The sequence below is a fragment of the Mesoplodon bidens genome (genome assembly GCF_964165515.1).
Source record: "Mesoplodon bidens genome assembly, chromosome: 3".
Taxonomy (NCBI): domain Eukaryota; kingdom Metazoa; phylum Chordata; class Mammalia; order Artiodactyla; family Ziphiidae; genus Mesoplodon; species Mesoplodon bidens.
In genome coordinates this window covers 37,948,172-37,975,283 of record NC_138178.1, presented here as the reverse complement: position 1 = coordinate 37,975,283, position 27,112 = coordinate 37,948,172, and the positions used below count along the sequence as shown (strand labels likewise).

Here is a 27,112-nt window from a genome sequence, read left to right as displayed (position 1 = left end):
TCAGACCTGCTGCTTGTATGAACTAATTCAACTAATGACACCATAACTTTCTGCTACTTTTAAGTCAGATGATATCAGATAATGGAAGATAATGAAATAGAAATAATACATTTTGGGGGTTTTTGTTTGTTTGTTTTTTGTTTTTTTGCGGTAAGCGGGCCTCTCACTGTTGTGGCCACTCCCGTTGCGGAGCATAGGCTCCGGACGCGCAGGCTCAGCGGCCATGGCTCACGGGCCCAGCCGCTCCGCGGCACGTGGGATCCTCCTGGACCGGGGCACGAACCCGTGTCCCCTGCATCGGCAGGCGGGCTCTCAACCACTGCGCCACCAGGGAAGCCCCAGAAATAATACATTTTGAAAGTTGTGCTATTTTCATTATTTCCTTAGTGACTGGTATTTAGCTGTAGGAGGGAAAGCAGTTAATAACTAATCATCTCCCCTGCCCTATTTCTTTCCCTGCTCATCAGTCCCAAATTAGTTTACTAGAGTGTGAAACAATTACTCAAAAGTTATTCTGATACTCACTACACTGTATTACATCATCTTGACTTTTATGTATGGAAACTGGGTCAAAATTATGGAAGCCCAGAAGTGAGTGGAATAGTTGCCATAATGAGACATGTACCCTAGGACATGAAGAATCTTATTAATAAAAGTCAATACTGTATGTATTAATACATTAATGGTTTTGTGAACAGGTAGCTTCTGCCCCTGAATTTATACAAATCATAAATGAGAAGAGGGACATTTTCCCTCCTGAGAAAAAATACTTGTGAAGGCATCTTGTGGAGACATCTTTTTTTTTTTCTTTTCTTTTTTTTTTTTCTTTTTTGCGGTATGCGGGCCTCTCACTGTTGTGGCCTCTCCCGTTGCGGAGCACAGGCTCCGGATGCGCAGGCCCAGCGGCCATGACTCACGGGCCCAGCCGCTCCACGGCATATGGGATCCTCCCAGACCGGGGCACGAACCCGTATCCCCTGCATCGGCAGGCGGACTCTCAACCACTGCGCCACCAGGGAGGCCCCTTGGAGACATCTTTTGATTAGCTTTTAAAAGGATAATGAATACTGTTGTTGCTTTGTTTTTAAAGCATTTTGGAAAATCAGAATTTCAACTTTGTACTAGATATCTTGACTTATTAACAGGTTACTACAGGCTGCCTCATCTAATAAGGAAGAGCCTTCCAAAACTGAAAGTGAATTGACACGTTGCCTCTCTGAGCTCTACCAGAGAAAGTCTCGTGAAGAATATACTGTGTCCAATCAGGAAGACAGCAAAAAGAAGCGTAAGCACATAGAAAGGCTGTTTCTTACAGTCTTTTTTGACACTGTGTGTTTTAAAAGATTGATATTCCTTAAAATGAAGTTGAAATGGTAACTGAATAAAGAAGGACAAGTCATATTTGAAAGTAATTATGTTAGTACAATAGTGATTTTAAGAATCTCCCACAATCCTACCTTCTTAATGAATTAAACCATTTTTGTTTTTAGTTATAACAGAAATTTAAATACAACTTTGTGTGCTGCTTATAATTACTTGTTTATCTGCTACTTTGCTTTTTTAGTTACCTCATTGCTTAACAAAATTTGCAAATTTCTTATGTTGTTGAACATGTAGATTGTTTTCAGTTTTTACCATTATAAATAATACTGTAGTGTACATCATGCATATGGTTTACCTTTGAGTGATTTCCTTAGTATAAGCTTCCATGAACAAGTTATTCATGGAAAAGGGAGCTCTGGATGCAGACTGCTTAATTGCCTTTCAAAAGAGTTTCATCACAACTCTGTGACTACTGGGTAACACCAAAATGAGTCAGTTTGGCATTTGTCTGTTGTCTCTTTGGCATTAGTTGTAAAAATCACCTTGAGATATTTAGTTCCTAAACTTCAGTTTAAAAAAGAGCTCTTTCTACCCTGTGTTGTAGGTAGAAAGAGATGCAAGAACTACCTAATTCAGATCATTCTGAATGGATATACTTCATTTCAATATTCCTTCACAGAATATTTCATCTGGATTAAAGTAGTTCTTGATTCCACAGAAGTAAAAGTTACTTTACTTTCCTTCCCACGACGTCGTTTTGGTAGGAGGTGTCCCTCGTACTCCAGTGAGGCAGAAGATGAATACCATGTGCCGTTCCTTAAAGATGCTGAATGTTGCAAGACTGAATGTAAAGGCTCAGAAGTTACATCCAGATGGCAGTCCAGACACAGCTGGGGAGAAAGGGATCCAAAAGATAGCCAATGGAAGAACAGCAGATAAATTGGAAAACAAAGGAAGAACACTAAGAAGTTCTAAACCTAAAGGTATTCCTCAGTTCCATTGCATTTTGGTATCTAAATTCATGTTTACTCTTCTGTACTCTCATATTTTTAAGTTTTAATCATATCCCTCGCTTAATGAACATTTATTGGCTATCTACTGTATGTCCACAAGTGTGTTATAGGGAGTACAGTAAATAATAAGATAATTTCCTCTCCTTAGATTTATGATCCAGCTACAAAGAATAATAATGAACATATATATATATATATATATATATACACATTCATATACACAACAAATTGGTGAAATGGATACATAAGAGAGCCAAGAGACTGTAACAGAAAATACTTGTTCATTTTGGAAGTAAATACTTGTTCATTTTGGAAGTAAAGTAATACTTGTTCATTTTACATTCAGGAGTCAAGAAAGGGAAAGTCCAGTCTTGAGCAGAACAGACTGAGAAGGCTTTTACGGAGCCAGTGGAGCCCAGGTTAGACTTTGAAGAATGAGCAGAGTTTAGAAAGCAGAAAGGTAAAAGAAGTGTGTGCTAGATGGAGGATTAGCATAAGCAAAGTCACAAAGAAGGGCTGTGTCTTGGCCCTTTAAGTGGTTAAAGAAGTTAAGTGGTTAAAGAAGTTTTATACATTTGTGAATGAAGAGAAAGGAAAAGGTTCGTGAATAATCTAGGCTTGGATTATTGAGGTCTTTCAAAGTCAGGCAGACGAATTTAGTCCAGTAGCTTTTATTTTCCTATTTGTTCTTTCTTCTTCTTTAAAAATGGATTGAATTACAGTATGTTTCTCATTCTCAGGGTACATTCTTAGCTCACACTGACAGTGCCAGTACTGTGGGGTGATTGTGACAATAGCTTATGAACTTTGGGCAATAATTACCTGATGTCACCTTTGAGTTCTCTCGAAAATTCTGGAATGAATGTTTTCTGCTTCTTTAAACATTTTCTTTTCCTGTGGAATACTGGATCATAGATGATAATCAGTTTGAGTGAGACAGCACATCTTCGATGAGCTAGTATGGTATACCAGAATGTGGATGGGAGAGCAAAATTAACAGTAATGCAAGACAATGTGGCATTAGCATAATTTCTGGACTAGATCCTTTCCAGAAATAGACCTGCACAACAGTGGTAAATTGATATTTGACAGTAGTGCCCCCAACAATTCAACAGGACAAGGATAATCTTCAACAGATGGTGCAGGAATAACTGGATATGTTTATGGAAAAATTGAACTTAAACCTTATCTCTTAATAGTATTTTGAATTTCTGCTTTATTTTCTTGAATCATCTTTGTTTTTGTTGCTCTCTCATTTCTTTTTTTCCTACTTAATTCATTTCTGTTTTTATCTTTATTATTGCCTTCTTTATTATTTGGATTTACTCTTTTGTGTTATTTCTTGTCTTGGACCCTTAGCTAATTTGGTTTTAAATTTTTCTTTAAAAAGATAATTTGTCTATAAATTTTCCTTTAGGTATAAATTTAGCTGCATTATATAAGTTTGCTATATTCTGTTTTCATTGATACATCTAAGTATTTTCTGACATCAGTAATAGAAGGGAATGATTTATTTTTGTAATTAGCTTTTAATTTTTTTGGACTGTGCACAATGTGTTCTGTAAGATATTGAATCTTTAATATTTGTTGAAACTCTATGGCCTAATATGTGATTGTTTTGTTAATATTCCATGTGTACTTGAAAATAATGTGTATTCTCTAATTTTGGGGTACTTGGTTCCATAAATATTCATCTTAATATTTGAATATTCAAAATCCTTATTAATTTTTTCCGACTTAAAAGAATATATAACTGAGATGATTGTATTATAGTCTTCCACTATGTAGATTTGTCTAAATTTCCTTGCAGTTCTGCCAATTTTTGCATCATATATTTTGAGGCTTTCTTTTTAGGTCTATACAAAATCATTTATGTTTTCCTTGTGATTATACCTCTATTCTTTTATTTCCACTGTTTCTTTGTCACGTGTTTTGGGTATGTCTTTTGTAAACAGCATAATTTTTTTGCGGTACGCGGGCCTCTCACTTTCGTGGCCTCTCCCGTTGCGGAGCACAGGCTCCGGACGCGCAGGCCCATCAGCCATGGCTCACGGGCCTAGCCGCTCCACGGCACGTGGGATCTTCCCGGTCCGGGGCACGAACCCGTGTCCCCTGCATCGGCAGGCGGACTCTCAACCACTGCGCCACCAGGGAAGCCCTCTATCTTTTATTTAACCAGCAAGTGTATTCGTAAAATAAATATTTATAATTATTATGATTACTGATAAGCTAGGGTGTATTTTAGTGTCTTATTTTGTGCTTTCGATTGTTGTTTTGCCTTTCTAGCAGGCTATGGGATTAATCAAGTTTTCTTTATGCATCTTTTTCCTTTCTGCTAAGTTTGGAGGTTGTATAGTTTATTTCTTCTCCATTACTGGTTATCCTTAAATTTATAACATGTACATGTGATTTGCAAACCCTTAAAATTAATCACTAACTCTGAACTTTTCAACCTCAACATTTTTGACATTTTGGACCAGATAATCCTCTATGAACTATAAGATGTTTAACAGCATCCCTGGCCTCCACCCCATTAGATGCCAGTAGTACCCTCCCTCTCCCCACTAGTCACTGCCACCCAGACATAGCCAGATGTCCCTGGGCAGCAAAACTTCCCAGTTGATAACCACTGGCTTAAACAATACAATGACTTCAGCTGGGTCTGATGATCAATTTGACTTTTTTTCCCCACAGATTTTAAAACTGAGGAGGAGCTACTATCTTACATACATGAAAATTACCAAAAGACTGTGGCCACAGGAGAAATCGTGTTGTATTCATGTGCTCAGAACATGATCTCAAACATTAAAGCATTCCTAAAGTCCAAAGGCACCAAGGAATTAGAAGTAAGGGAATCTGGATATTGTTGTTTGTCATAACACTGTTAGTTGCTTGTTGGTGGGTCTGGCTCATATGTCTTGGAAAATATGTGTTACGCAGTGCACATTTCAAAAATGATGAGTGAGGGGGTGAGCACAATTCTAGGTCTTGAAAGATGGACATAGTCCACTGGGAAGGCAGAAATCAAGGAAATGGGCCAAGTGGGAGTAATTACATGTACTTCCCTTCCAGTGAAAGCTCTATCCTCATCTGAGTTGCATGTTAGCTGCATGAATTAAGCCAGTGGTTCTTTTTTTTTTTTTTTTGCGGTACGCGGGCCTCTCACTGCCGTGGCCTCTCCCGCTGCGGAGCACAGGCTCCGGACGCACAGGCTCAGCAGCCATGGCTCATGGGCCTAGCCGTTTCTGCGGCATGTGGGATCTTCCCGGACCGGGGCACGAACCCGTGTCCGCTGCATCGGCAGGCAGACTCTCAACCACTGCGCCACCAGGGAAGCCCAAGCCAGTGGTTCTTAACCCTGGCTGCACTTTAGAGTCACCTGGAACATTTCTTTAAAATGTTGATTCATTTTGCTTAGACTTCTCAATCACTACTTTATGGAATCTTCCTTTTATGAAAGTTCAAATCTACAGGCTTGCTGTATCCATGCCCACTTGCTCTCAAACACTTTTCTACATGTTCTTTTAAAAAATATAAAAGAATATTACACTATTTTTCATTCAAATGAAAGAAAGAGGATGTACTTCCCTTCTTAGGGCATTAGTCAGCTGTGAAGAAATTAGAAATAATGATAAGCATTAATATTAATATTCTCCTATTTAATTTTGTATTTTCAGATGAACTGCCTACATCAAGTAAGAAACAACCTCTTGAAAACTAGCAAAAGTCTTCGACAGAATATAGGAAAACTGGATAAAGAAGATAAAGTCAGAGAGTAATTACCTTTTTAATTTTTTTAAAGATTTATTTATTATGATTTTTTTAATTTTTAAAAATTTTTGGCTGCATTGGGTCTTAGTTGCAGTATGCGGCTCTTCCTTGCGGTGCGTGGGCTTCCTTCTAGTTGTGGCGCGCGGGTTCCAGAGTACGTGGGCTCTCTAGTTGAGGTGCACGAGCTCAGTAGCTGTGGCGTGTGAACTTAGTTGCCCCGCAGCATGTGGGATCTTAGTTCCCTGACCAGGGATTGAACCCACATCTCTTGCATGGTAAGGCGGATTCTTTTCCACTGGACCAACAGGGAAGTCTCCTTTTTTTTTTTTTAAACCATTACTCCAAAACAGAGCTCCCAAGATTTACTTGTATCAATTTAATTTTTCATTAAAAAAAAATTCTTTTCCATTATGGTTTATTACAGGATATTGAATATAATTCCCTGTGCTACACACTAGGACCTTATTTATCTTTTTAAAAAAATTTTTATTGGAGTATAGTTGTTTTACAATGTCGTTGTTTATCTATTTTATATATAACATAGTTTGTATCTGCTAGTCCCAAACTCTTAATTTATCCCTCCCCCACGCCCTTTGCCCTTTGGTAACCATAAGTTTGTTTTCTATGTCTGTGAGTCTGTTTCTGTTTCATAGGTAGTTCATTTGTGTCCTATTTCAGATTCCACATATAAGTGATGTATGTTTTTCTCTTTCTGACTTACTTCACTTAGTATGATAATCTCTAGGTCCATTCCTATTGCTGCAAATTGAATTATTTCATTTTTCTTTTTAATGGCTGATTATATATCAGTTTAAAATAGATTGCCAATTGCTTGAAGAGGCTTTTGTAGCTGATTCTCTATAATGTTCTAATGTTCAGTTTGCAACACCTGTTTACCTAATAACCATACTGCTATTTAGAAAGCAATGGCTCTTCTTTTAGGTTGTTATTTCTTATGTAAACAGATCTCTGCATAAGGAAGGAACTTTCATTTCAGTTAAGTGACACTCAAAGCAGATATAACCAAGCTTTTTTTTTTTCTCTCAAGGTGCCAGCTCCAGGTATTTCTTCATTTGGAGATGTGTCGGCAGTGCCCTTCCGTATATGAACATATAGATGAAATGGAGCAAGTAGTGGAGGAGGCAAGTATACTGCTTAGTGCCACTGGGGATGTGCTGTAGATGCATTCAGCTTCCTGCAGAGGCCATGTGGTAATTTTCTGAAATCTTCAGGTGACAGGTTTGCTGCGCATGGTGTGTTTAACTGAAGATTCGGCATACCTAGCAAAGTTTCTGGAAGAAATTTTGGAATTGTAAGTTTGATGACTAATTTAAATTTAAAATAATTTTACCAAGAACTTATGTAGGTATTGTCTCAGAATTGTAGAATTGTAAGGACTATTTCTCATGCTGGGTGAGGAAGGGAGTAGAGAGGGTGGAATGGTGACTGACTGTTCCATATTTAATCAATCTATTCCACAGGTATATTGATTCAATCCCAAAGATACTTGGAAATCTTTACAACAGCCTAGGATTTGTGATTCCTCAGAAGCTGGCTGGTGTCCTTCCTACAGATTTTTTCAGTGATGACTCCATGACGCAGGGGAGCAAATCACCCCTTTCTGTGCCTCTTATGTCAAATGCTCATAGGTCAGTGTCGGGTGGCACTGAATCTGACCAACTGGAGGAGCTTCGTACCAGATCAGCTAAGAAGAGAAGGTAGGAGCTCAAGGAATTAAAGGAATTACTTGCACTGTTACAGTTCTGGTATGGGGTATGTTTAAGCCATAGTCCAGTTGTCTTTGTCTATAATTTATTGAATTAGTAGTTGCCCTTATGTCTGAATCACAGAAGCCAATTATTAGAGTTCTTAACAAGGAGCATCTGACACTCTATATTATCTGGGGAACATATAGTCTTGTATTGTAGTCACAGTCCCCTCTTGACTCTCCACATGGGGTCTCCAAGAACTAGGAACCTTCCATGAGATAAGCCTGGGGTTTCAGCTTACTTTGTATATTTTCCATGATGCTCTTCATTGTTCATAACTAGTTAAATTTATAGTTGTTACTTTTAGAAATTCTGGGATTGACTTGTTTTACTGTAAGTTCAGGCCAACCTCAAGATAACTGACTTTTATTTAAGTGTTTTATTTTAAACTCTAGTTCCATTCTGATATAACTAGCTGTAACCTGTATTCAGTGTATATTGACTGTTTCTTTCTATTTTTAAAAGGAAAAATGCAATAAGACATAAAAGCATTGCAGAGGTTTCACAAAATCTGCGACAAATTGAAATTCCCAAAGTATCCAAGAGAGCTACGAAAAATGTAAGTCATTTCCAGGAGGTAGAAAGTGGTATCACTTTGGGCATGAGTTCATACAATAAATAAGAATGAAACACGGTGTCTTTACTTTTAAGAAATGAGCATTGGAGGATACAGAAATAAAAGGTATTTTTATAAATGTGTCTACAACTGTAATCTAAGGAATAAAGAAATATAAGTTTATTAAAGATTAATCATTTTTCCCAAAAGTGTGACAGAGGTAATATTAAGGGGAAAAAAATAGTAAAAGTTAGGAATGAATAAGTTAATTCAAAATCTTTAATGTAGTTAAGAAAACTCATGAAATAATAACATAAGCAAAAGAAGCCATTGAAAAATAATGTACAATCATAATAGGACTTTGATTGTGTACCAGAAAGTACTTTTCAGTAAGTATGTTTTACATCAATAACAAGTTACAAAAGCAAACAAAAAAACTCATGAAGCCAGGTGGTAATTATTTTTCTGTGGCAGTAGATGTTAGGACTTGTTGGTTGCAAAAGAAGAAATCCAGCTGAAGTCTATTTACTAAGAATTAATGTCTTACTAAGAGAAGGAGAGAGACAAAAAAATGCATTGAAACTTTTGAACTGCATGAATTATGAGAAGAGTTAAAATTCTAGGAGAACTCACTTAAGAAGCATGAATCATTACAATAGTGGTTTGTTTCTAGAGATTTATAGCTGTGCTTTAGTACTGGAGGTGGGGTTTCTTTTGAAGAGTTAGTGGTGTTCACTTTCTTAGTTACCTTAATATGTATGAGTGAATAAGATGCAAATCTTAGTTATCTTGGAGATTTTGTTCAGAGAGTATGAAGTCCAAAAGGTATCGGACCACCTCTCTCACTAGATTTTACACAATTAGCAGTCCTTTCTAGCACTCCTTTTGGAAAACTTTTGTTTCAGATTGGCCTAGAAAGTTAACTTCTTTAAAACCAGATTTACTGAGATCAGGATTTTGGTTAAAAAAGAATATCATTTGTTAAGTTTCTGCTCCTATTTGGCTGTTTATTCTTTAATGATTACAGTGGCATAATTGAAAAAACAGCAACAAAATCTTTAAAAACAGTTCTCTTGTTTAGATGCCATTTGAGTTTAGGCACTTGAATCCTCTACTATAATAGCAAATAAATAGCAGGTGGGTATTTTTTTTTTCCTGCCGCGCCACATGGCATGTGGGATCTTAGTTCCCCAAGCAGGGATCGAACCAGCACTCCCTGCAGTGGAAGCGTGGAGTCTTAACCACTGGACCACCAGGGAAGTCCCCAAATAGCAGTTTTATACAGAGACGTTCCTAAGAGTATATAGCCATCCTCTAATATTATGGGGTTTCCCTGATCTTTTACTTATAAAAGGTATAAAGAGAAACATCGTTTAAAAATTGAAATTATATGAAGTTAAATGTTAGTGCCTCTTCACCATCCATTCTTCAGAAGTAATCGCTGATGACAGTTTGTTGTGTATATTTCCAGGAATTGCAAGGATCAAAGGGTTTCTTGTGGAATTTTTATTCTTTTAAATGAATTCTTATTTAAATTTTCTTATTGGATTTTCTCATCTTTCAGGAGAATTCTCACCCTACTCTTCAGCATCCTCCACTCCCAGTGAAAGACACGGTACAAGGTATACTTTGTTTCCTTGTTGTACTCAGTGACAGTTTTATTTTGATTACATATATTTAAGCAGTTGCATATAGTTAAAAATTATAGTTTTGTGTAATTGTTGGTTTATGAAATATGTCCATGTACTGTGTGCTAGAGGAGTAGGATGTTCACACGGTCTCAAAATACTGCATTTTGTAAAATAACTGTTCTAAATTTTTTTTTTTTAATTTATGTATTTTTTGTTTATTTTTGGCTGCATTGGGTCTTCATTGCTGTGTATGGGCTTTCTCTAGTTGTGGCAAGCGGGGGCTACTCTTCGTTGTGATGCGCGGGCTTCTCATGGCAGTGGCTTCTCTTGTTGTGGAGCATGGGCTCTAGGCACGCGGGCTTGGTAGTTGTGGCACGCGGGCTCAGTAGTTGTGGCACGCGGGCTCAGTAGTTGTGGCTCGCGGGTTCTAGAGTGCAGGCTCAGTAGTTGTGGTGCACGGGCTTAGTTGCTCCGTGGCATGTGAAGATCTTCCCGGACCAGGACTCGAACCCATGTCCCCTGCATTGGCAGGTGGATTCTTAACCACTGTGCCACCAGGGGAGCCCTAAAATATTTTTTTAATGCCATTAACATGAAAGCCGAAAAAGAAAAGAGGCAGTGGAGCTGGTTTAGATAAAAGGAATTTAAGTGTGACATAAGTGCACTGCATGATCCCTGCTTGGGTCTTAAATGTATGGTAAAAAGCTATAACGGATATTACTGAGACGATGAGAGGAAATTCGAAGATGGTTTAGATATATGCCCTTGTTCTTTGGAGATACATGCTGAAATACAGGAAACTGAAGAGTTATGATGTCTGCAACTCACTCTCCAGTGTTCTGGGGTGGGCAGTTGTACAAACGTAGAGAGAGAGAGATGGAGGGACAAAACAAATGTTGACAGTTGGTGAATTTTAGTGACAATTCTGTGTGTGTTTTTTTGATTTTGGATTTTTTTAATATTTATTTATTTGGTTGCGCTGGGTCTTAGTTGCAGCTTGCCAGCTCCTTAGTTGCGGCACACGGGCTCCTTAGTGTGGCATGCAAACTCTTAGTCTCAACATGCATGTGGGATCTAGTTCCCTGACCAGGGATCAAACCCAGGCCCCCTGCACTGGGAGCATGGAGTCTTATCCACTGCGCCACCGTGGAAGTCACCATGATTCTATGTTGAAATTTTCTATAGAAATTAAACTTCTCCAAAATTTGGGAAAAATGGAAAATAACAGATCAAATTTGGCTGTCAGGCCGTAAATCAGTTTCATAGACAGCCTAAGGCAGGTAACAGAGGCTTTTATAATGGAGATAGAGAAGCATTTTTTTGAAACTTTGGTGTGCATTATTGGTGTCCTTAATGTTTATGTCATTGATGGGTAAAAATGGCTCCTCCCAGTTTGTGGATCCTGGTTTATTTGGTTTTTATTTAAGTGACTTGTTCTTAGAATTTTTTTACTCTTGGTGAATTTTTGAGTAGTCTCCACCAGGTCATCTTGCTTAAGATTAAGTTTAAAATGCTAGTCTGCTAGCTTTGTCAAGTATTTCCTGACTCTTCAGCTATTTTTCCTAACTTTGAGTCTAGATGGTTACAACTCTCATGCTCTGGAGTTAGGAAGAGGATTTAAAATATAGTAGTTCCCCCCTTATCCACAGGGGTTACGTTCCAATACCCTCAGATACCTGAAACTTCAGAGAGTACCGAACCCTATACTATGTTTTTTCCTATACATACATACCTATGATAAAGTTTAATTTATAAATTAGGCATGGTAAGAATTAACAATACCATAATAAAATAGAACAATTATAACAATATACTATAATAAAAGTTACATGAATGTGGTCTCTCTCAAAATATCTTGTACAAATTTAATGCCTTTGCCATCTTAACTAAGCACTTTCATGCGTTGTAGCCATAATTTTTGCAGTTTGAGTTGGGACAGCAAAACTAGCGAGAATTTTTCCTTCACAGTTTCACAGATAGACAATTCACTCTTACCACAAATCGTAGCAACCTTAGCATACGATTTTTTTTTTCCCTTAAGTTGAGAAACTTTTTATTTATAGGAAGCACTTTATGACTTCTTTTCAGCATATCCAAGTTGCCAGCATCACTACTTTTGTGCTTTGGGGCACAAGAGGTATTTAAGTAAAATAAGGGTTACTTGAATATAGCACTGCTATACTGCTACAGTCGATCTGATAACCCAGCTGGCTACTAAGTGCCTACCAGGTGGGATATGCTGGACAAAGGAGTGATTCATGTTTTGGGTGGGACAGAGCAGGATGGCATGAGATTTTATCACACTAGTCAGAAAGACACACAACTTTAAAACTTATGATTTATGTATTTCTGGGATTTTCAGACTGCAGTTGACTGCGGGTAACTGAAAATGTGGCAAGTGAAACTGCAGATAGGGAGGGACTACTGTATCCCAGCAAATTAGTAAAATACTCAAAAGAAGAAAAATGAAATCTCTGGGGTTGAAAAGAACAGTTTCTCTGCTTGACGCTGAATATAAAGCAGCAAAAAGTTCCAATGTGAGAAAAATATCGTAACACTGGGATATATTAAAAGGACTATGATTTACATTATCCAACCTCTTACTTAAGGATTATGTCCATTTTACAGTGAATAAAACTTCTAATTTAAGTGATGTGGGCTTTCCTTGTATTCCTGAAAGGTTGGGTTTAAATTAAATTTATAAATGTAAGTAGTTTTAAAAAAATATTTTTAAGTTTTTTAAAAAAAATTTATTTATTTGGTTGCACCACGTCTTATTTGCAGCACGTGGGCTCCTTTAGTTGTGGCAGGCAGGCTCCTTAGTTGCGCATGCACGTGGGATCTAGTTCCCTGGCCAGGGATCGAACCCAGGCCCCCTGCGTTGCGAGCGTGAAGTCTTAACCACTGCGCCATCAGGGAAGTCCTGTAAATAGTTTTGATATACCACGTGAGTGTACTATTTAAGGAAATCCTATTAGTAAATGTGAATATAGCAGTTAGCCTGTAAAATAGTTTCCTCAAGCAGATTCTCTGTTTTGGATATCTTTGTTTTCCCACATGTGGCTTTTATTAATGATAATATTTGACTTTCTTTTTTTCTTAATGATTTCAGAAGTGACCAAAGTTCGAAGAAATCTCTTCAACCAGGAAATGATTTCTCCTTCAAAGAGATCTGTAAAGCGGGGGTTGCCTAGAAGCCATTCTGTGTCAGCTGTGGAAGGTCTAGAGTATAAACTTGACAACTTCAAGAGGACCAAAGGTACTACATTTTAGGGTAACCAAGAGAAGGGGATTCTTGGATCCAAACCGGTCTCCAGACTCTTGTTGCAGAGGCTCATTAATCTCATGTTTTCCTCCCCTCTTTGGTTACCATCAGTTAATTTTCCACTTGGGGTCTCTCCCTCCAAGTTTAGATGAAGAATTAATCCTGGTCTTTCTCATTCCTCCCTTTCTAGTTACCCCTACAGACAACAGACAAACATCTATTTTATAAAATCAATTAAACAAAAATGAAAGATAGTGACTAGCAATTTTCTAGTCTTTTGGTGTGTTGGGTTTTTTTTTGCTTTTTTATAATTGAGACCATTCGTGCATCATAAAATCAACTTTTAGTGGTTTTCAGTATATTCACAAAGTTGTGCAACCATCATGACACATTCCAGAACATTTTCATCACTCCAGAAAGAAGCCCTGTACCTACCCATTAGTAGTCACTCTCCATTTCTCCCAGTCTTCCCAGCTGTAGGCAACCACCAGTCTACTTTCTGTTTTTATAGATTTCTTATGGATATTTCTTTTAAGAGGAATCATATTATGTGGTCTTTGTAACTGGCTTTTTTTACTTTAGCATAATGTTTTCAAGGTTTATACATGGTGTAGTATGTCTCAGTACTTCATTTCTTTTTATTGACAATAATATACCATCGTATGGATAAACTACATTTTACTTATCCATTCATCAATTGGTGGACATTTAAGTTGTTTCTACTTTTGGCTATTGTGAGTGATGCTGCTGTAAACATTCATATATAAGATTGTGAGTAGACACATTTTTAATTCTCAGGCATATGCCTAGAAATGAAATTGCTGGGTCATATGGTAACTCTATGTTTAACTTTTTAAGCAATTACCAAACTGTTTTCCAAAGTGGCTATACCATTTTATATTCCACTAACAGTGTATGAGGGTTCTAATTTCTCCACATCCTTGCCACCACCTTCCATTGTCCCTCTTTGATTCTGCTCATCCTAGTGGGTTTAGAGTGGTGTGTCATTGTGGTTATGAGTTGCATTTCCTTGATAACTAATGTAGTTGAGCTGCTTTTCATGTGCTCGCTGGCCATTTGTATATCTTCTTTGGAGAAATCTTTGCCCATTTTTAAATTAGGTTGTTTGTCTTGTAAGAGTTCTTTATATATTCTAGATACCAGCCCCTTATCAGATATACAATTTGCAAATATTTTTTCCCCAATCTGTTGGGTTTTCTTTTCACTTTCTTGATAGTGTTCTTTGATACATAAAATATTTTTAATTTTGATGATATCCATTTTTTTAAATTTATTTATTTATTTATTTATTTTTGGCTTCATTGTGGTGCGCAGGATCTTTAGTTGCGGCATGCAAACTCTTAGTTGCAGCATCTGGGATCTAGTTCCCTGACCAGGGTTCAAACCCGGGCCCCCTGCATTGGGAGCATGGAGTCTTAGCCACTGGACCACCAGTGAAGTCCCAATTTTTTTTTTTAATAAATTTATTTATTTATGGCTGCACTGGGTCTTCGTTGCTGCACGCAGGCTTTCTCTAGTTGTGGTGAGCGGGGGCTACTCTTCATTGCGGTGCATGGGCTTCTCATTGTGGTGGCTTCTCTTGTTGCGGAGATGGGCTCTAGGCACACAGGCTTCAGTAGTTGTGGCATGTGGGATCAGTAGTTGTGGCTTGCGGGCTCTAGAGCCCAGGCTCAGCAGTTGTGGCACATGGGCTTAGTTGCTCCGCAGCATGTGGGATCTTCCCAGACCAGGGCTTGAACCCGTGTCCCCTGCATTGGCAGGCAGATTCTTAACCACTGCACCACCAGGGAAGTCCCCCCAATTCTTTTTAAATGTTAGGTAGAATTCAGCAGTGAAGCCATCTAGTCCTGGGTATTTTTTGGAAGTTTTTTGATAACAATTTCATTTTTTACTTGTTATAGGTTTATTCATATTTTCTATTGCTTAGTCTGTTTTCAGTAGTTTGTGTCTTTCTAGGAATTTGTTGATTTCATCTAGGTTTTCTAATTTGCTGCTATACAATTGTTTGTAGTATTACCTAATAGTCCTTTTTTATTTCTGTAAGGTTGGTAGTTTTATTCTCTCTTTCATAGTTGTTTGAATGTAGTATATTTTTTCTTGGTCAGTCTAGCCAAAGGTTTGTTAACTTAAAGATCTTTTCAAAGAGCCAACTTTTGGTTTCATTGATTTTTCTATTTTTCTATTCTTGATTTCATTCACTTCCTGTCTAATCTGTATTTTTTCCTTCCTTCTACTTGCTTTGGTGTTAGTTTGATCTTTTTCAGTTTTTTAAGATTAAGGTTTTGTTATTGATTTTTTAAAATACATGCTTTTTTTTTAACATCACTCATTGAACAGTTTATCACCACTGTTCTTTTTTTTAATTTTTATTTTATATTGGAGTATAGTTGATTTACAATGTTGTGTTAGTTTCAGGTGTACAGCAAAGTGATTCAGTTACACATTATCATATATCCATTCTTTTTCAGACTCTTTTCCCATATAGGTTATTACAGAATATGGAACAGAGTTCTTTGTGCTCTACAGTAGAAGCTTGTTGATTATCTGTTTTATATATAGTAGTGTGTATATGTTAATTCCCAATTCCTAATTACCCCCACCTTTCCCCTTTGGTAACCATAAGTTTGTTTTCAAAGTCTGTGAGTCTGTGTCTGTTTTGTAAATGAGTTCATTTGATCAGTTTTTTAGATTCCACAAATAAGTTATATCATATTTGTCTTTCTCTGACTTACTTCACTTAGTATGATAATCTCTGGGTCCATCCATGTTGCTGCAAATTGCATTATTTCCTTCTTTTTTATGGCTAATATGCCATTGTATGTATGTACCATGTCTTCTTTATCCTTTGCTCTGCCGATGAACATTTAGGTTGCTTCCATGTCTTGGCTATTGTAAATAGTGCTGCAGTGAACACTGGGGTGCATGTATCTTTTCGAATTATGGCTTTCTCCAGATATATATGCCCAGGAGTGGGATTGCTGGATCATATGGTAGTTCTATTTTTAGTTTTTAAAGGAACCTCCATACTGTTCCCCATAGTGGTTTATGTACCAATGTAAATGTACCAATTTACATTCCCAACAACAGTGTAGGAGGGTTCCAGGCTTCTTTTTTGTTTTCGTTTTTGACCACGCTGCATGGCTTGTGGGATCTTAGTTCCCTGACTAGGGATAGAACCCGTGCCCCCTGCAATGGAAGTGCAGAGTCCTTACCACTGGACTGCCAGGGAATTCCCCAGACTTCTTTTTTAGTACAGCTTTTTACAGGTACAAATTCCCCTCCAAGCGCTGCTTTAGCTTCATCCTGTAAGTTTAGGTATGTTGTGTTTTCAATTTCATCATCTCAAAATATTTTCTAATTTCCCTTGTGTTTTTTTCTTTGGTCCTTTGGCTATTCAGGAGGGTGTAAATTTTCACATATTTGTTAATTTCACAAATTTCTGTTATTAATTTCTAATTTCATACCATTGTAGTTGAAGAACATACTTTGTACGATTTTGGTCTTCTTAAATTTTTTGAGACTTGTTTTATGGCCTAACATTTGGCCTGTTCTGGCGAATGTTCTATGTGTACTTGAGAAGAATGTGTGTTCTGCTCTTGGGTAGAATGCCTATAGATGTCTGTTATGCCTAGTTGGTTTGTGGTGTTCAAGTCTTCTGTTTTCTTGTTGATCTTCTGTATAGATGTTCTATCATTGAAATCAGGGTATTAAAGTCTCCAAGTATTATTGTTGACTTACCTATTTTTTTCTTCCTTCAATTCTGTCAGTTTCATGCTTCATAGAGTTTGGGGCCCTGTTGTTAGTTGTGTGTATATGTTTATAATTGTATCACTTAATGGATTGAATTTTTTAAACCAACATGATGAACTTTGTCTTTTGAACCTTTTTTGACTTAAAATCTATTTTGACAATAATATAGCCATGCGAGCTCTCTTTTGCATACAATATCTTTTTCTGTCCTTTTACGTTCAACCTCTTTGTATCTAAAGTGAGCTTATAGACAGAGTATAGTTGGATCATATTTTTAAAAATCCATTCTGCCAATTTCTGCCTTTTCTTTTCTTTCTTTTTTTTTTTTTTTTTCTGCGGTACGCGGGCCTCTCACTGTTGTGGCCTCTCCTGTTGGGGCGCACAGGCTCAGTGGCCATGGCTCATGGGCCTAGCCGCTCCACAGCATGTGGGATCCTCCCGGACCAGGGCATGAACCCGTGTCCCCTGCATCGGCAGGCGGACTCTCAACCACTGCGCCACCAGGGAAGCCCTTTTTTAAAAAAAAAAAAAAACATTTATTTATTTATTTTTATTTGGTTGCGCTGGGTCTTAGTTGCAGCTCACCAGCTCCTTAGCTGTGGCATGCGGGCTCCTTAGTTATGGCATGCATGTGGGATCTAGTTCCCTGACTAAGGATCAAACCTGGGCTCCCTGCATTGGGAGCACAGAGTCTTAACCACTGCACCACCAGGGAAGTCCCCAATTTCTGCCTTTTAATTGAAGCACTTGATCTATTTACATTTAATGTAGTTACTGATAAGGAAGGACTTCTGCCATTTTCTACTTATTTTTTTATATATTTTATACCTCTTTTGTTCTTTCATTTCTCTGTTACTGCCATTTTTGTAGCTGATTTTTTTTTTGTAGTGTACTGTTTCGATTCCCTTCATCTTTTTTTCTGTATATTTTCTAATTATTTTCTTAGTGTTTACCTCAGAGATTACAATTAACACCTTAAATTTAAACCTGTTGAATAATACGACTTAGTTTCAATAGTATACACTCTGTTCCTATATATTTCCATCATATTTAGCAAATTTACAACCATTATTTCTCCCGACTTTTTTCTGCCCTTTTCTCTCTTCTCCTTTTTCTTCTTCTAGGACTCCCGGTGTCTGTATATTCTTATGCTTGATGGTGTCCCACAGGTCCCTTAAGCAGGCTTTGTTCATTTTTCTTCATCCTTTTTTATTTCTGCTCAGATTGGATAATTTTGATTGTCTTATCTTCTAGTTTATTGATTCTTCTCCCTGCTCAAATCTGAGGTTGAACCCCTCTAGTGAACTTTTCATTTCAGCTATTGTACTTTTCAGCTCAAAAATTTGTTTGGTTCCTTTATATAATTTCTGTCCCTTTATTGGTATTCTCATTTTATTTATCCATTGTTTTCCTTATTTCTTTTAATTCTTTGTTCTTTTTTTCCTTGAGCTCGTTGAGCATGTTTAGAATATTTGATTTAACATATTTGACCAGTGATTCCAATATCTGGGATTTCTCAAGGGTGGTTTCTGTCAAATTTTTTTCCTGGACACACTTTCCTGTTTCTTTGTATGCTTTGTAATTCTTTTTTGAGAATTAGATATTCTGAATATTACAGTTGGTTAACCCTGGAGATCAAATTCTCCCACTCCTGAGAAATTGCTGATCTTTGCTTATTGAGGGCCTGTCCATTTGTGCCTTTTCCAAACTATTTTTTACAAAGCGTGTATTCCTTCTTGTGTGGTCACTGAAGTTTCTGTTCTGTTATCTCTGTGGTTAGCCAGTGACCTGACAAAGATTTCCTTAAGTGTCTGGCTCCAAAAAGGGAAAAACAAAAAGGTGTTCCTGTCCCTCTAAATCTTCTGTTAGATGCAGTGGGGGAAAGCTGCTGCAGCCTGAGAGAGCAGAAACCAAGGCGAATGTCTGCACCAGCCCCACAGGATTCCACTCTCCAAAGCACACTGACTGAACCATATAACCCCAGATTTGGAAGACAAGGTCCCCACTGTCTGCCCTACCACCAACCAGCTGCTCCTAGAATGTGGGCCGCTGTCCCCACAGCTACAGCAGGGCTGAAGAAAGGAGGCTGGTAGCTGGTTCGTGCATGTCATTTCCTTACTAAATATCAGCCTCTCCCTTCATCAGGCACTTCCCTGGTTGTCATAAGTGCTAGTCAGGTTCCAGAGTTCCAAAATAGTTTACTCTGATAATTTTTTTTCCTAGTTTACTAGTTGTTTTGGGGGACGGACCAAACCCTAGAGCTTCCTACTTCACTGTTTCATGTGATGTCACTTTTTCTGGGGGTTACAATTAAGTATCTTATTTTATCTAGTTGAGGTTAATACCAACTTAATTTCAGGAGTATACAAAAACTTTGCTCCTGTATAACTGTTTTCTATCCCCTTCTTTGGGCTATATTGTCATACAGATTACATGTTTATGCATTGTATGCCCATCAGCACATTTGTAATCATTGCTTTATCTTTTAACTCAAAGGAGAAAAGAATTACAAACAAAAATACTTTTATTCTGTCCTTTGCATTTATTTGTATAGTTGCCTTTACCAGTGCTCTTTAATTCTTCACGTGGATTCATGTTACTCTATAGTGCCCTTTCCTTTCATCCTGAAAGACTCCCTATAGTACCGACATTACTTTTAGGGCTGGTCTGCTAGTGTCAGATTCTCTCAGTGTTGTTTTTTGGGTGTTTCTTTGGGGGTGGAGAAGATATGCTGATTTCTCCTTCATGTTTGAGTAACAGTCTTAGAGGATATAGAATCCTTGAGTCTTTTTCTTTCAGCACTTTGCCTTTCATCACAGTGCCTTTTTGTTATCCTATGTTTCTGATGAGAAATCAGCTGTTAATCTTATTGAGGGTTCCTTGTACATGACGGATCACTGCTTTCTTGATTCTTTCAAGATTCTCTCTTCCCCTTTGGCTTCTAACAGTTTGATTATGATTTGTCTGGTGTGGATCTCTCTGACTTTATCATACTTAGGTTTGTTGAGCTTCTTGGCTACGTAATGTCTGTCATCCAACATCGGAAGTTTTCAGCCAGTATTTCTTCAAATATTTTTTCTGCCTCTCTCTCCTCTTCCTCCAGGACTCCCACTGTGTCTATGTTATTATGCTTGATTGTGTTGTACGGGTGTCTGAGACTGTTCATTTTTCTTCTTTTTTCTTTTTGTCCCTCAGACTGGATAATCTCAATTACTTGTCTTCAATTTTGTTGATTCTTTCTTCTGCCACCTCATATCAACTGCTGGGCCCCTCTAATGAGTTTTTCATTTTAGATAGTGTACTTTTCAACTTCAGAATTTCTATTTGGTTCTGTTTTTTAATGATATGTCTCTTTATTGACATTCTCTGTTTGGCAAGTCATCAGGCTCACTCATACATTCCTTTAGTTCTTTAGATATGATTTTTTTTTCCTTTGGACATATTTCCGATAGGTAATTTAAGGTCTTGGGCTAATAAATTCAATGTCTGGACTTCCTCAGGGGTGCTTTCTGTTGAATGATTCTTTTTTTCCCACTGTGTACGGGCCATTCTTTCTTGTTTCTTGTCTCATATTTTTTGTTGACAACTGGACATTTTAAATAATATAATGAGTCAACTCTGACGATCAGATTGCCACTGCTCCAGGGCAGGATTTGTTGTTACCATTACTGCTTTTGTTTGTTTACTCTCCTGAACTAATTCTTTGAAGTCTGTATTCTGTCATGTGTAGCCACTGAAGTCTCTGCTTGGTTAGCTTAGTTGTCAGCTAAGGTTTGGACAGAGATTTTCTTACATGCCCGGAACCAGTAAGTTTCCCAGCCTTTGCTGAGGGGCCTTATGTGTGCATTGGCTCATGTCTTCAGTACTCAGCCAGACATTTTACAACTCTTTCTGTTTTCCAGAGCCTCAAGGTCAGCCAGAGGTGACAGCTAAGGGCCTTCTTGGGTCCATCCTGGGCATGCACACAGCCCTACCACACATGTACTTTTAGGGTCCCAGGAGTGTGTCAGAAGTCAGCAGAGTCCCTTAGGGACATCTCACTCCCCAGTTTTCCCATCTAAACTTTTGGTCAGCTTGTGGTTTGCCCCAAGTGTTATCACCACCTCAGGCAGCTGTGATGTTTACAGTTGCTGCTGATTGTTTTCAGTAAATGCTCCCTGGGAAAAAGTTGTTTGCATTGGATGAGTTCTGAGTCAGGTCAAATAAAGACAGGCCTTGCGAGTGGGATTTTCCAGGGAACCGCCAGACAGGCCAAATAGTTATCTGGGAATGGGGCTTTGGAGGAGCTTGGATCCCATTCTGTTCCATCCAGAGGCTCCCGGGCTGTTGGTTTTCACTGTAATTATGGGCTTTTGGTTCTCAAGGCTACCACAGGCCTAGGGAGAGGAGGTTGGGATTGGGGCAAGTTAAAGTTTCACAAAGCTTGCTATTCTTAATGAGATTCAGCTGCTTTTGTTGAATAAATACTCCCTGGATTGTTCCAAACTGGTTAATTGCCAGAGTTCTGGAAAAATTGATTTTGAATTTTTGCCAGTGTTCTCGTTCCTTTAATGGAGGAGAGTTTTTTTTTTTTTTTTTTGGTACGCGGGCCTCTCACTGTTGTGGCCTCTCCCGTTGTGGAGCACAGGCTCTGGACGCGCAGGCTCAGCGGCCATGGCTCACGGGCCCAGCTGCTCCGTGGCATGTGGGATCTTCCCGGACTGGGGCACGAACCCGTGTCCCCTGCATCGGCAGGCAGACTCTCAACCACTGTGCCACCAGGGAAGCCCTGGAGGAGAGTTTTTTTAAGAGGTCCTTACTCCACATTCCTGCTGACATCACTCCTCTTTCTAGTCATTTTTATCTCCCTTAAAACCGGTCCTCCCATGAGTAGCTTGCATACCTACTCTATTGAGAAAACTTATGCCAGAGCATAAGTTAGATTTATCGTTATATTAAATATCTTATTGCATGACACATCAGCATTTTCCCATGCTTTATTTCATTTCATCATAAATACAAGAACCACCAAGTAGGTGCACAGATGTGTTAGCCCAAATAAATGAGAACTTTTCACTTTTTCAGGAATATTATCTTAAAATTTTATAATATTTTACATTGGCTTATTTATTATTAAACTCTAATAGTGCTGATAAATTGTTATATCATGTTAAATTGAGTCTTATGGTTAGACCTTGGTCCAAAAGACCATTAAGAGCCACTCCGGCTAAGCATTAAACCATATTTAAGTTCAAACTGTTCCCTTTGCCTTGCTATTCCTTCTTGATAAGATTATGTGAAATTTATCCTTTTTACATTTTAGGTTATCGCAAGCTGCTAACCAAGAGTGTGGCCGAGACTCCAGTACATAAGCAAATCTCCAGAAGGCTGCTTCATAGACAGATCAAGGGCAGGTAAATGACATCCCTGTCTAGCTTCTTCATACACCTGCACAGCCCTCCTAATCTTATGGGCCATGTTTACCTTCTCATGACCTTTGTGACTCTAGTCTCAACTGTGTTGCTTATAACCAAAGAGCATTCTGTAGATTTTATGGGGGCTGGAGATCCATACAGAATTCACTCTTTGTGTCTTGCCTCTTTCACTTGGCATAATTATTGAGATTTATCCATGTTGTTGAATATATCAATAGTTCATTCCATTTTATTGCTGAGTAGTATTCCATTGAATGCATACTGCCTGATTAAAAAATCTGTTCATGTGTTGACCTGGGGAGGGAGGGATTCTCACTGACAGGCAAGGCTGGAAGTCTGGGATCCCAACTTGTCCTGTGGTGGGACCACAGCTTGCCATGGCACTTGGTTGGAGTAGGGCAGTTCTGGTCTGAAAGTTTCTGTCTTGCTTGGCTGCCTCTTTCCTGGTTCTTTGGCTAAGGAGAGCTAGCTTTCCTTAGGGCAGTTTTCATCTGCACCTCTTGGTGTATCGGGGTTGTCAGGTTGTCGAGCGCCCAATCCAGGAGCACTGGGGGCTCGCTGCCCTGTCTCTCCTCAGGTCCTAAAGTCCCAAGCCTCTTCTCTCCACCTTTGAGAGTCTTACGCTTCCTTTATATGTAATATCCAGGGTTCTTAGCTGTACATAACAGGAAGAATGGGGAGAAGTGCATCTACTCCTTCTTGTCAAGGCTCCATCTGGACATTGTGTGTGGATTTTACACTTGTGCATGTTTATCTACATGGTAAATTGTAAGAAGTGAAATTTGTGGGTCAGAAGGTATACATATTTTTAACTTTATGTTGTCAAACTGCTTTCCAAAAAAAAATATTCTTACCATTTCATTCTTGACAGTAATGTGTGAGAGTGCTTGCCAAAGACCACTTGTGGTCTTTGTTACCTTGTGAGGTGTGAACCTGTAGCTCTTTGACATGTGTCATTTATGAGTGGTGTTGAATAATCCTTGTATTGCTGTTCCTCAAGGTCCTCTGATCCTGGTCCTGAAATTGACGTTGTTGAAGAGTCCCCGGAAAAAGGAGAAGATGGTATTACCTACTTTTGTTTTGTTTTAGGGTTCTCAGTTTTTGTGTTTCCTCTGCTTTCTGTGAAAGCTATTCTATACTGGTATTATCGCTCAGCGTAGCCCAAGATATTTTACAGACATTATGACAGCTCTGGGCCCACAGTGTATATCAGTACATATTTACTGGTGAATGGTTTTTTACACAGAATGTACTGAGAGTTTCTGGAGAAGAAATATTTTTACGCAAGAGAAATGGGATTCAGAGTGAAAGCTAAACTACTACGTTGATATAAAGTGCTGTGGCTTTTTAAAAAATATATATATTTATTTATTTATTTGTTTATTTTGGCTGCACTGGGTCTTAGTTGCAGCATGCAGGATCTTTTAGTTGTGGCATGCGGACCCTTAGTTGCGGCATGCGTGCGGGGTCTAGTTCCCCGACCAGGGATTGAACCTGGGTCCCCCTGCATTAGGAGCGTGGAGTCTTACCCACTGGACTACCAGGGAAGTCCCCTGTGGCTTATTTTTAAAGTATACATGATGATGGGGCTTCCCTAGTGGTGCACTGGTTGAGAGTCCGCCTGCCGATGCAGGGGACACGGGTTCGTGCCCCGGTCTGGGAAGATCCCACGTGCTGCGGAGCGACTAGGCCCATGAGCCATGGCCGCTGAGCCTGTGCGTTTGGAGCCTGTGCTCCGCAACGTGAGAGGCCACAACAGTGAGAGGCCTGTGTACCGCAAAAAAAAAAAAAAAAGTACATGATGAAGGAGGGGTTTCCAAAAACTAACTTCTTTTAGTCAAGTAGTTTATGTTTATTGTAGAAAAATTAGAAAACACAAAGAAGCCAAAAATTTAATTATCACTTGGTAATCCCACAAATTAGAAATAAGTCTGTTGAGGAAGGAGTTATGGGGATATATGTATACGTATAGCTGATTCACTTTGTTATACATCAGAAACTAACACACCATAGTAAAGCAATTATACTCCAATAAACATGTTTAAAAAAAAAGAAAGAAAAGAAGTAACTATTGGGCTTCCCTGGTGGCGCAGTGGTTGAGAGTCCGCCTGCCGATGCAGGGGACACGGGTTCGTGCCCCGGTCCGGGAGGATCCCACATGCCGCGGAGCGGCTGAGCCTGTGAGCCATGGCCGCTGAGCCTGCGCGTCCGGAGCCTGTGCTCCGCAACGGGAGAGGCCACAACAGTGAGAGGCCCGCATACCGAAAAAAAAAAAAAAGAAGAAGTAACTATTAACATTTAGCTTTAATAATACTCTTACAGGTATTGTTTCTATACAAATATGTATAACATAAATATGAAAACTGTGATTTTTAAACTTTAACAACTCACACTACACAAACCTTTTTTCACTCTACATCATTCTTAAAGGTGGCAGGTTATGAGACTTCTGCAGATTATAGTGGGGGGGGTCAGGGTTTTTTTGGTTTTTGGTTTTTGTGGGGGTTTTTTGTTTTTTTGGTACTTTGTTGGGGCCACGTATCATATCCCTCTTAGCTTTGTCTCACTTCAGGGATCTCAAAGCCAATAGCTTGTCAAATTTCCATCTTGTACGTGGTGTTACATAAATCTAAATCTTACCCATTTAATATGTGGGGAAACATCAAGCTTGCATTTCTTCTTGTCAGAACTAACTGTGATTAGTTCTTGTAGAAGTAAGTTTGAGACGAAGTCCTCGAATCAAGCAATTGGCATTCAGCAGGAAAAATTCTGGTTCCTTCTACTCTGTGTCTCAACCAAAGTCTCGAAGTATACAACGAGTTCACTCATTCCAGCAAGTCAAGTCAGGTAACAGTGCTTGCCTACCTGTCTTCAGAGGTCCATGCAGATTTGGTGGGAAGTGTTGGGAAAAGAATGAAGTTTGACGTTGGAGAAATAGAATAGGTATAAATATTTGAGGTTCAGAGTGATGACCAGATGAACAATCCATGGCCACCGTTATCAGAGTCATCCCTTTAGATTCCTACGGCTGGCTGTCCACATTATCCTTGTGGGTAATTCATTCATTCAAGAGGAAATTACCTGTAATTTCTACCATATGTTCAGATCCTACAGAAAGCCATCTCCAGGTGGAAGGTGCTGTTTGTCCTTCATTCTTTTATCATTATTAGCTTGGATTATCAGATATGTCTTTTTATATTTGTCTTTGCAAACTAAATTATTTCAGTTGCCTACATCTCCTAACACAGGGACTGGGCTTGATATGCAGTCTTAAAATTCAAGAAGGCAGCAATTATTGGCACTGCTGTCATAATTAGGTGGGATCTGCCCCTATTTGCTCTAAAAGAATTATCATCTTTCTCGTATGGACTGGCTGTTTTATGGGTATTTGGTGCGGGAGGCGGGTGGGGGGCACAGGAGTTGAAAAAGAATGAAATATTGTCACTGTTTTTGCCTTGCAGACCAAAGAGAAAATTCTCCAATCCAAAGTATTCGATCTCCCAAGAGACTTCTTTTCGGGGCAGTGTCTGAGATGATCAGTCCCTCCGAGAAGGGGTCAGCTCGAATTAAAAGGCCTTCAGGAAACACATTGGATTCTGAAATACCTATAGCTTCTCAGGTATAAAATTACGATGATGTTTCAGATAGTTTGGGGAGCATGTAGTCATGGACAAGGAAAACCACTGAGTCCAGTAGGGAAGAGAAGATAAAACAGAGATTTGAGGTGGTTGGGGTTGACTTGAATGAACGATTATTGGGTGTATGGGGACTTAGGTAGCAGTTGGGCTGAGGCCAAGGTGGCAGGGAGGAGATAGAAAGATCTCGCCCTACTCTCTTGGCTTCATCTTCCATTTATATCAGACACTACGTATATATCCTTCTGAAATGTGCAGTAGCATTCATCTGTTTCTGTTAGATTGCCCACTCGATCCAGTCACCCATGTTAGAAACCTGGGAGTCATCCTGGACTTCCCCCTCTCCTCAGGCCTGGCTACTCAATTAGTCCTGCCCATTTTACTGACAAACTATCTCATACCCATTCCCTCTTCTCCATCCCTGCAGTTCCTGCCCTAGTTCAGTTCTGCCTGGAACACTTCAGTAGCCTCTTCTCTCTCAAATTCATCCTGTCCCCAGAGGTCAGAGAGACCTTTGTGACCCCATTGGACGCTCCTCTGACCACATCACTTTGCTTGAAGCTCTACAGACTCTTCATCTGTTAAAGCAGGGTTTTCTAAGTTTTCCTAAAATGGAACCCTGTGTTCAAAGATAATAATCTTTGTTTGGAAACCCAAAAACTGCTTAGAGGATGGAGGAGGATACGGAGGGAACTGTGGGGAAGGGTTTGAAAACCACAGATCTATAGGACCATATTCATTCTCCTCCCTGGACAGGCAAAGACCTCCATGATCTGATCCCTGCTCAGCCATCTCTGCTTCACACTCCACCTTCCCAGCAGCCTCAGGATGCACACAACTGCTGTTTTTTGCTTTTGTGCCTTTGCTTACACTGTTTTCTATGCCTGAAGTTCCCTCTCCCCGACTTTCCCACCTTTTGTCTTCACCTGCTGACACCCATTCTTTTAAGGCCTGACTCGCTATT

At 39.0% G+C, this 27,112-nt stretch overlaps 1 protein-coding gene across 1 annotated transcript in view; it reads left to right on the top strand.

Annotated features, from left to right (window-relative positions):
- TICRR (TOPBP1 interacting checkpoint and replication regulator) overlaps positions 1 to 27,112 on the top strand; it is a 50,769-nt gene that overhangs the window by 15,304 nt on the left and 8,353 nt on the right. Inside the window, exons 6-19 of the mRNA XM_081229360.1 lie at positions 1,146 to 1,285; positions 2,088 to 2,306; positions 5,031 to 5,182; positions 6,014 to 6,111; positions 7,156 to 7,249; positions 7,340 to 7,419; positions 7,589 to 7,825; positions 8,342 to 8,435; positions 9,997 to 10,054; positions 13,176 to 13,322; positions 22,402 to 22,492; positions 23,514 to 23,575; positions 25,226 to 25,360; positions 25,975 to 26,132. Coding sequence (XP_081085486.1) covers positions 1,146 to 1,285; positions 2,088 to 2,306; positions 5,031 to 5,182; positions 6,014 to 6,111; positions 7,156 to 7,249; positions 7,340 to 7,419; positions 7,589 to 7,825; positions 8,342 to 8,435; positions 9,997 to 10,054; positions 13,176 to 13,322; positions 22,402 to 22,492; positions 23,514 to 23,575; positions 25,226 to 25,360; positions 25,975 to 26,132 — 1,765 coding nt within the window. The remainder of the gene's footprint in view (positions 1 to 1,145; positions 1,286 to 2,087; positions 2,307 to 5,030; positions 5,183 to 6,013; positions 6,112 to 7,155; positions 7,250 to 7,339; positions 7,420 to 7,588; positions 7,826 to 8,341; positions 8,436 to 9,996; positions 10,055 to 13,175; positions 13,323 to 22,401; positions 22,493 to 23,513; positions 23,576 to 25,225; positions 25,361 to 25,974; positions 26,133 to 27,112) is intronic.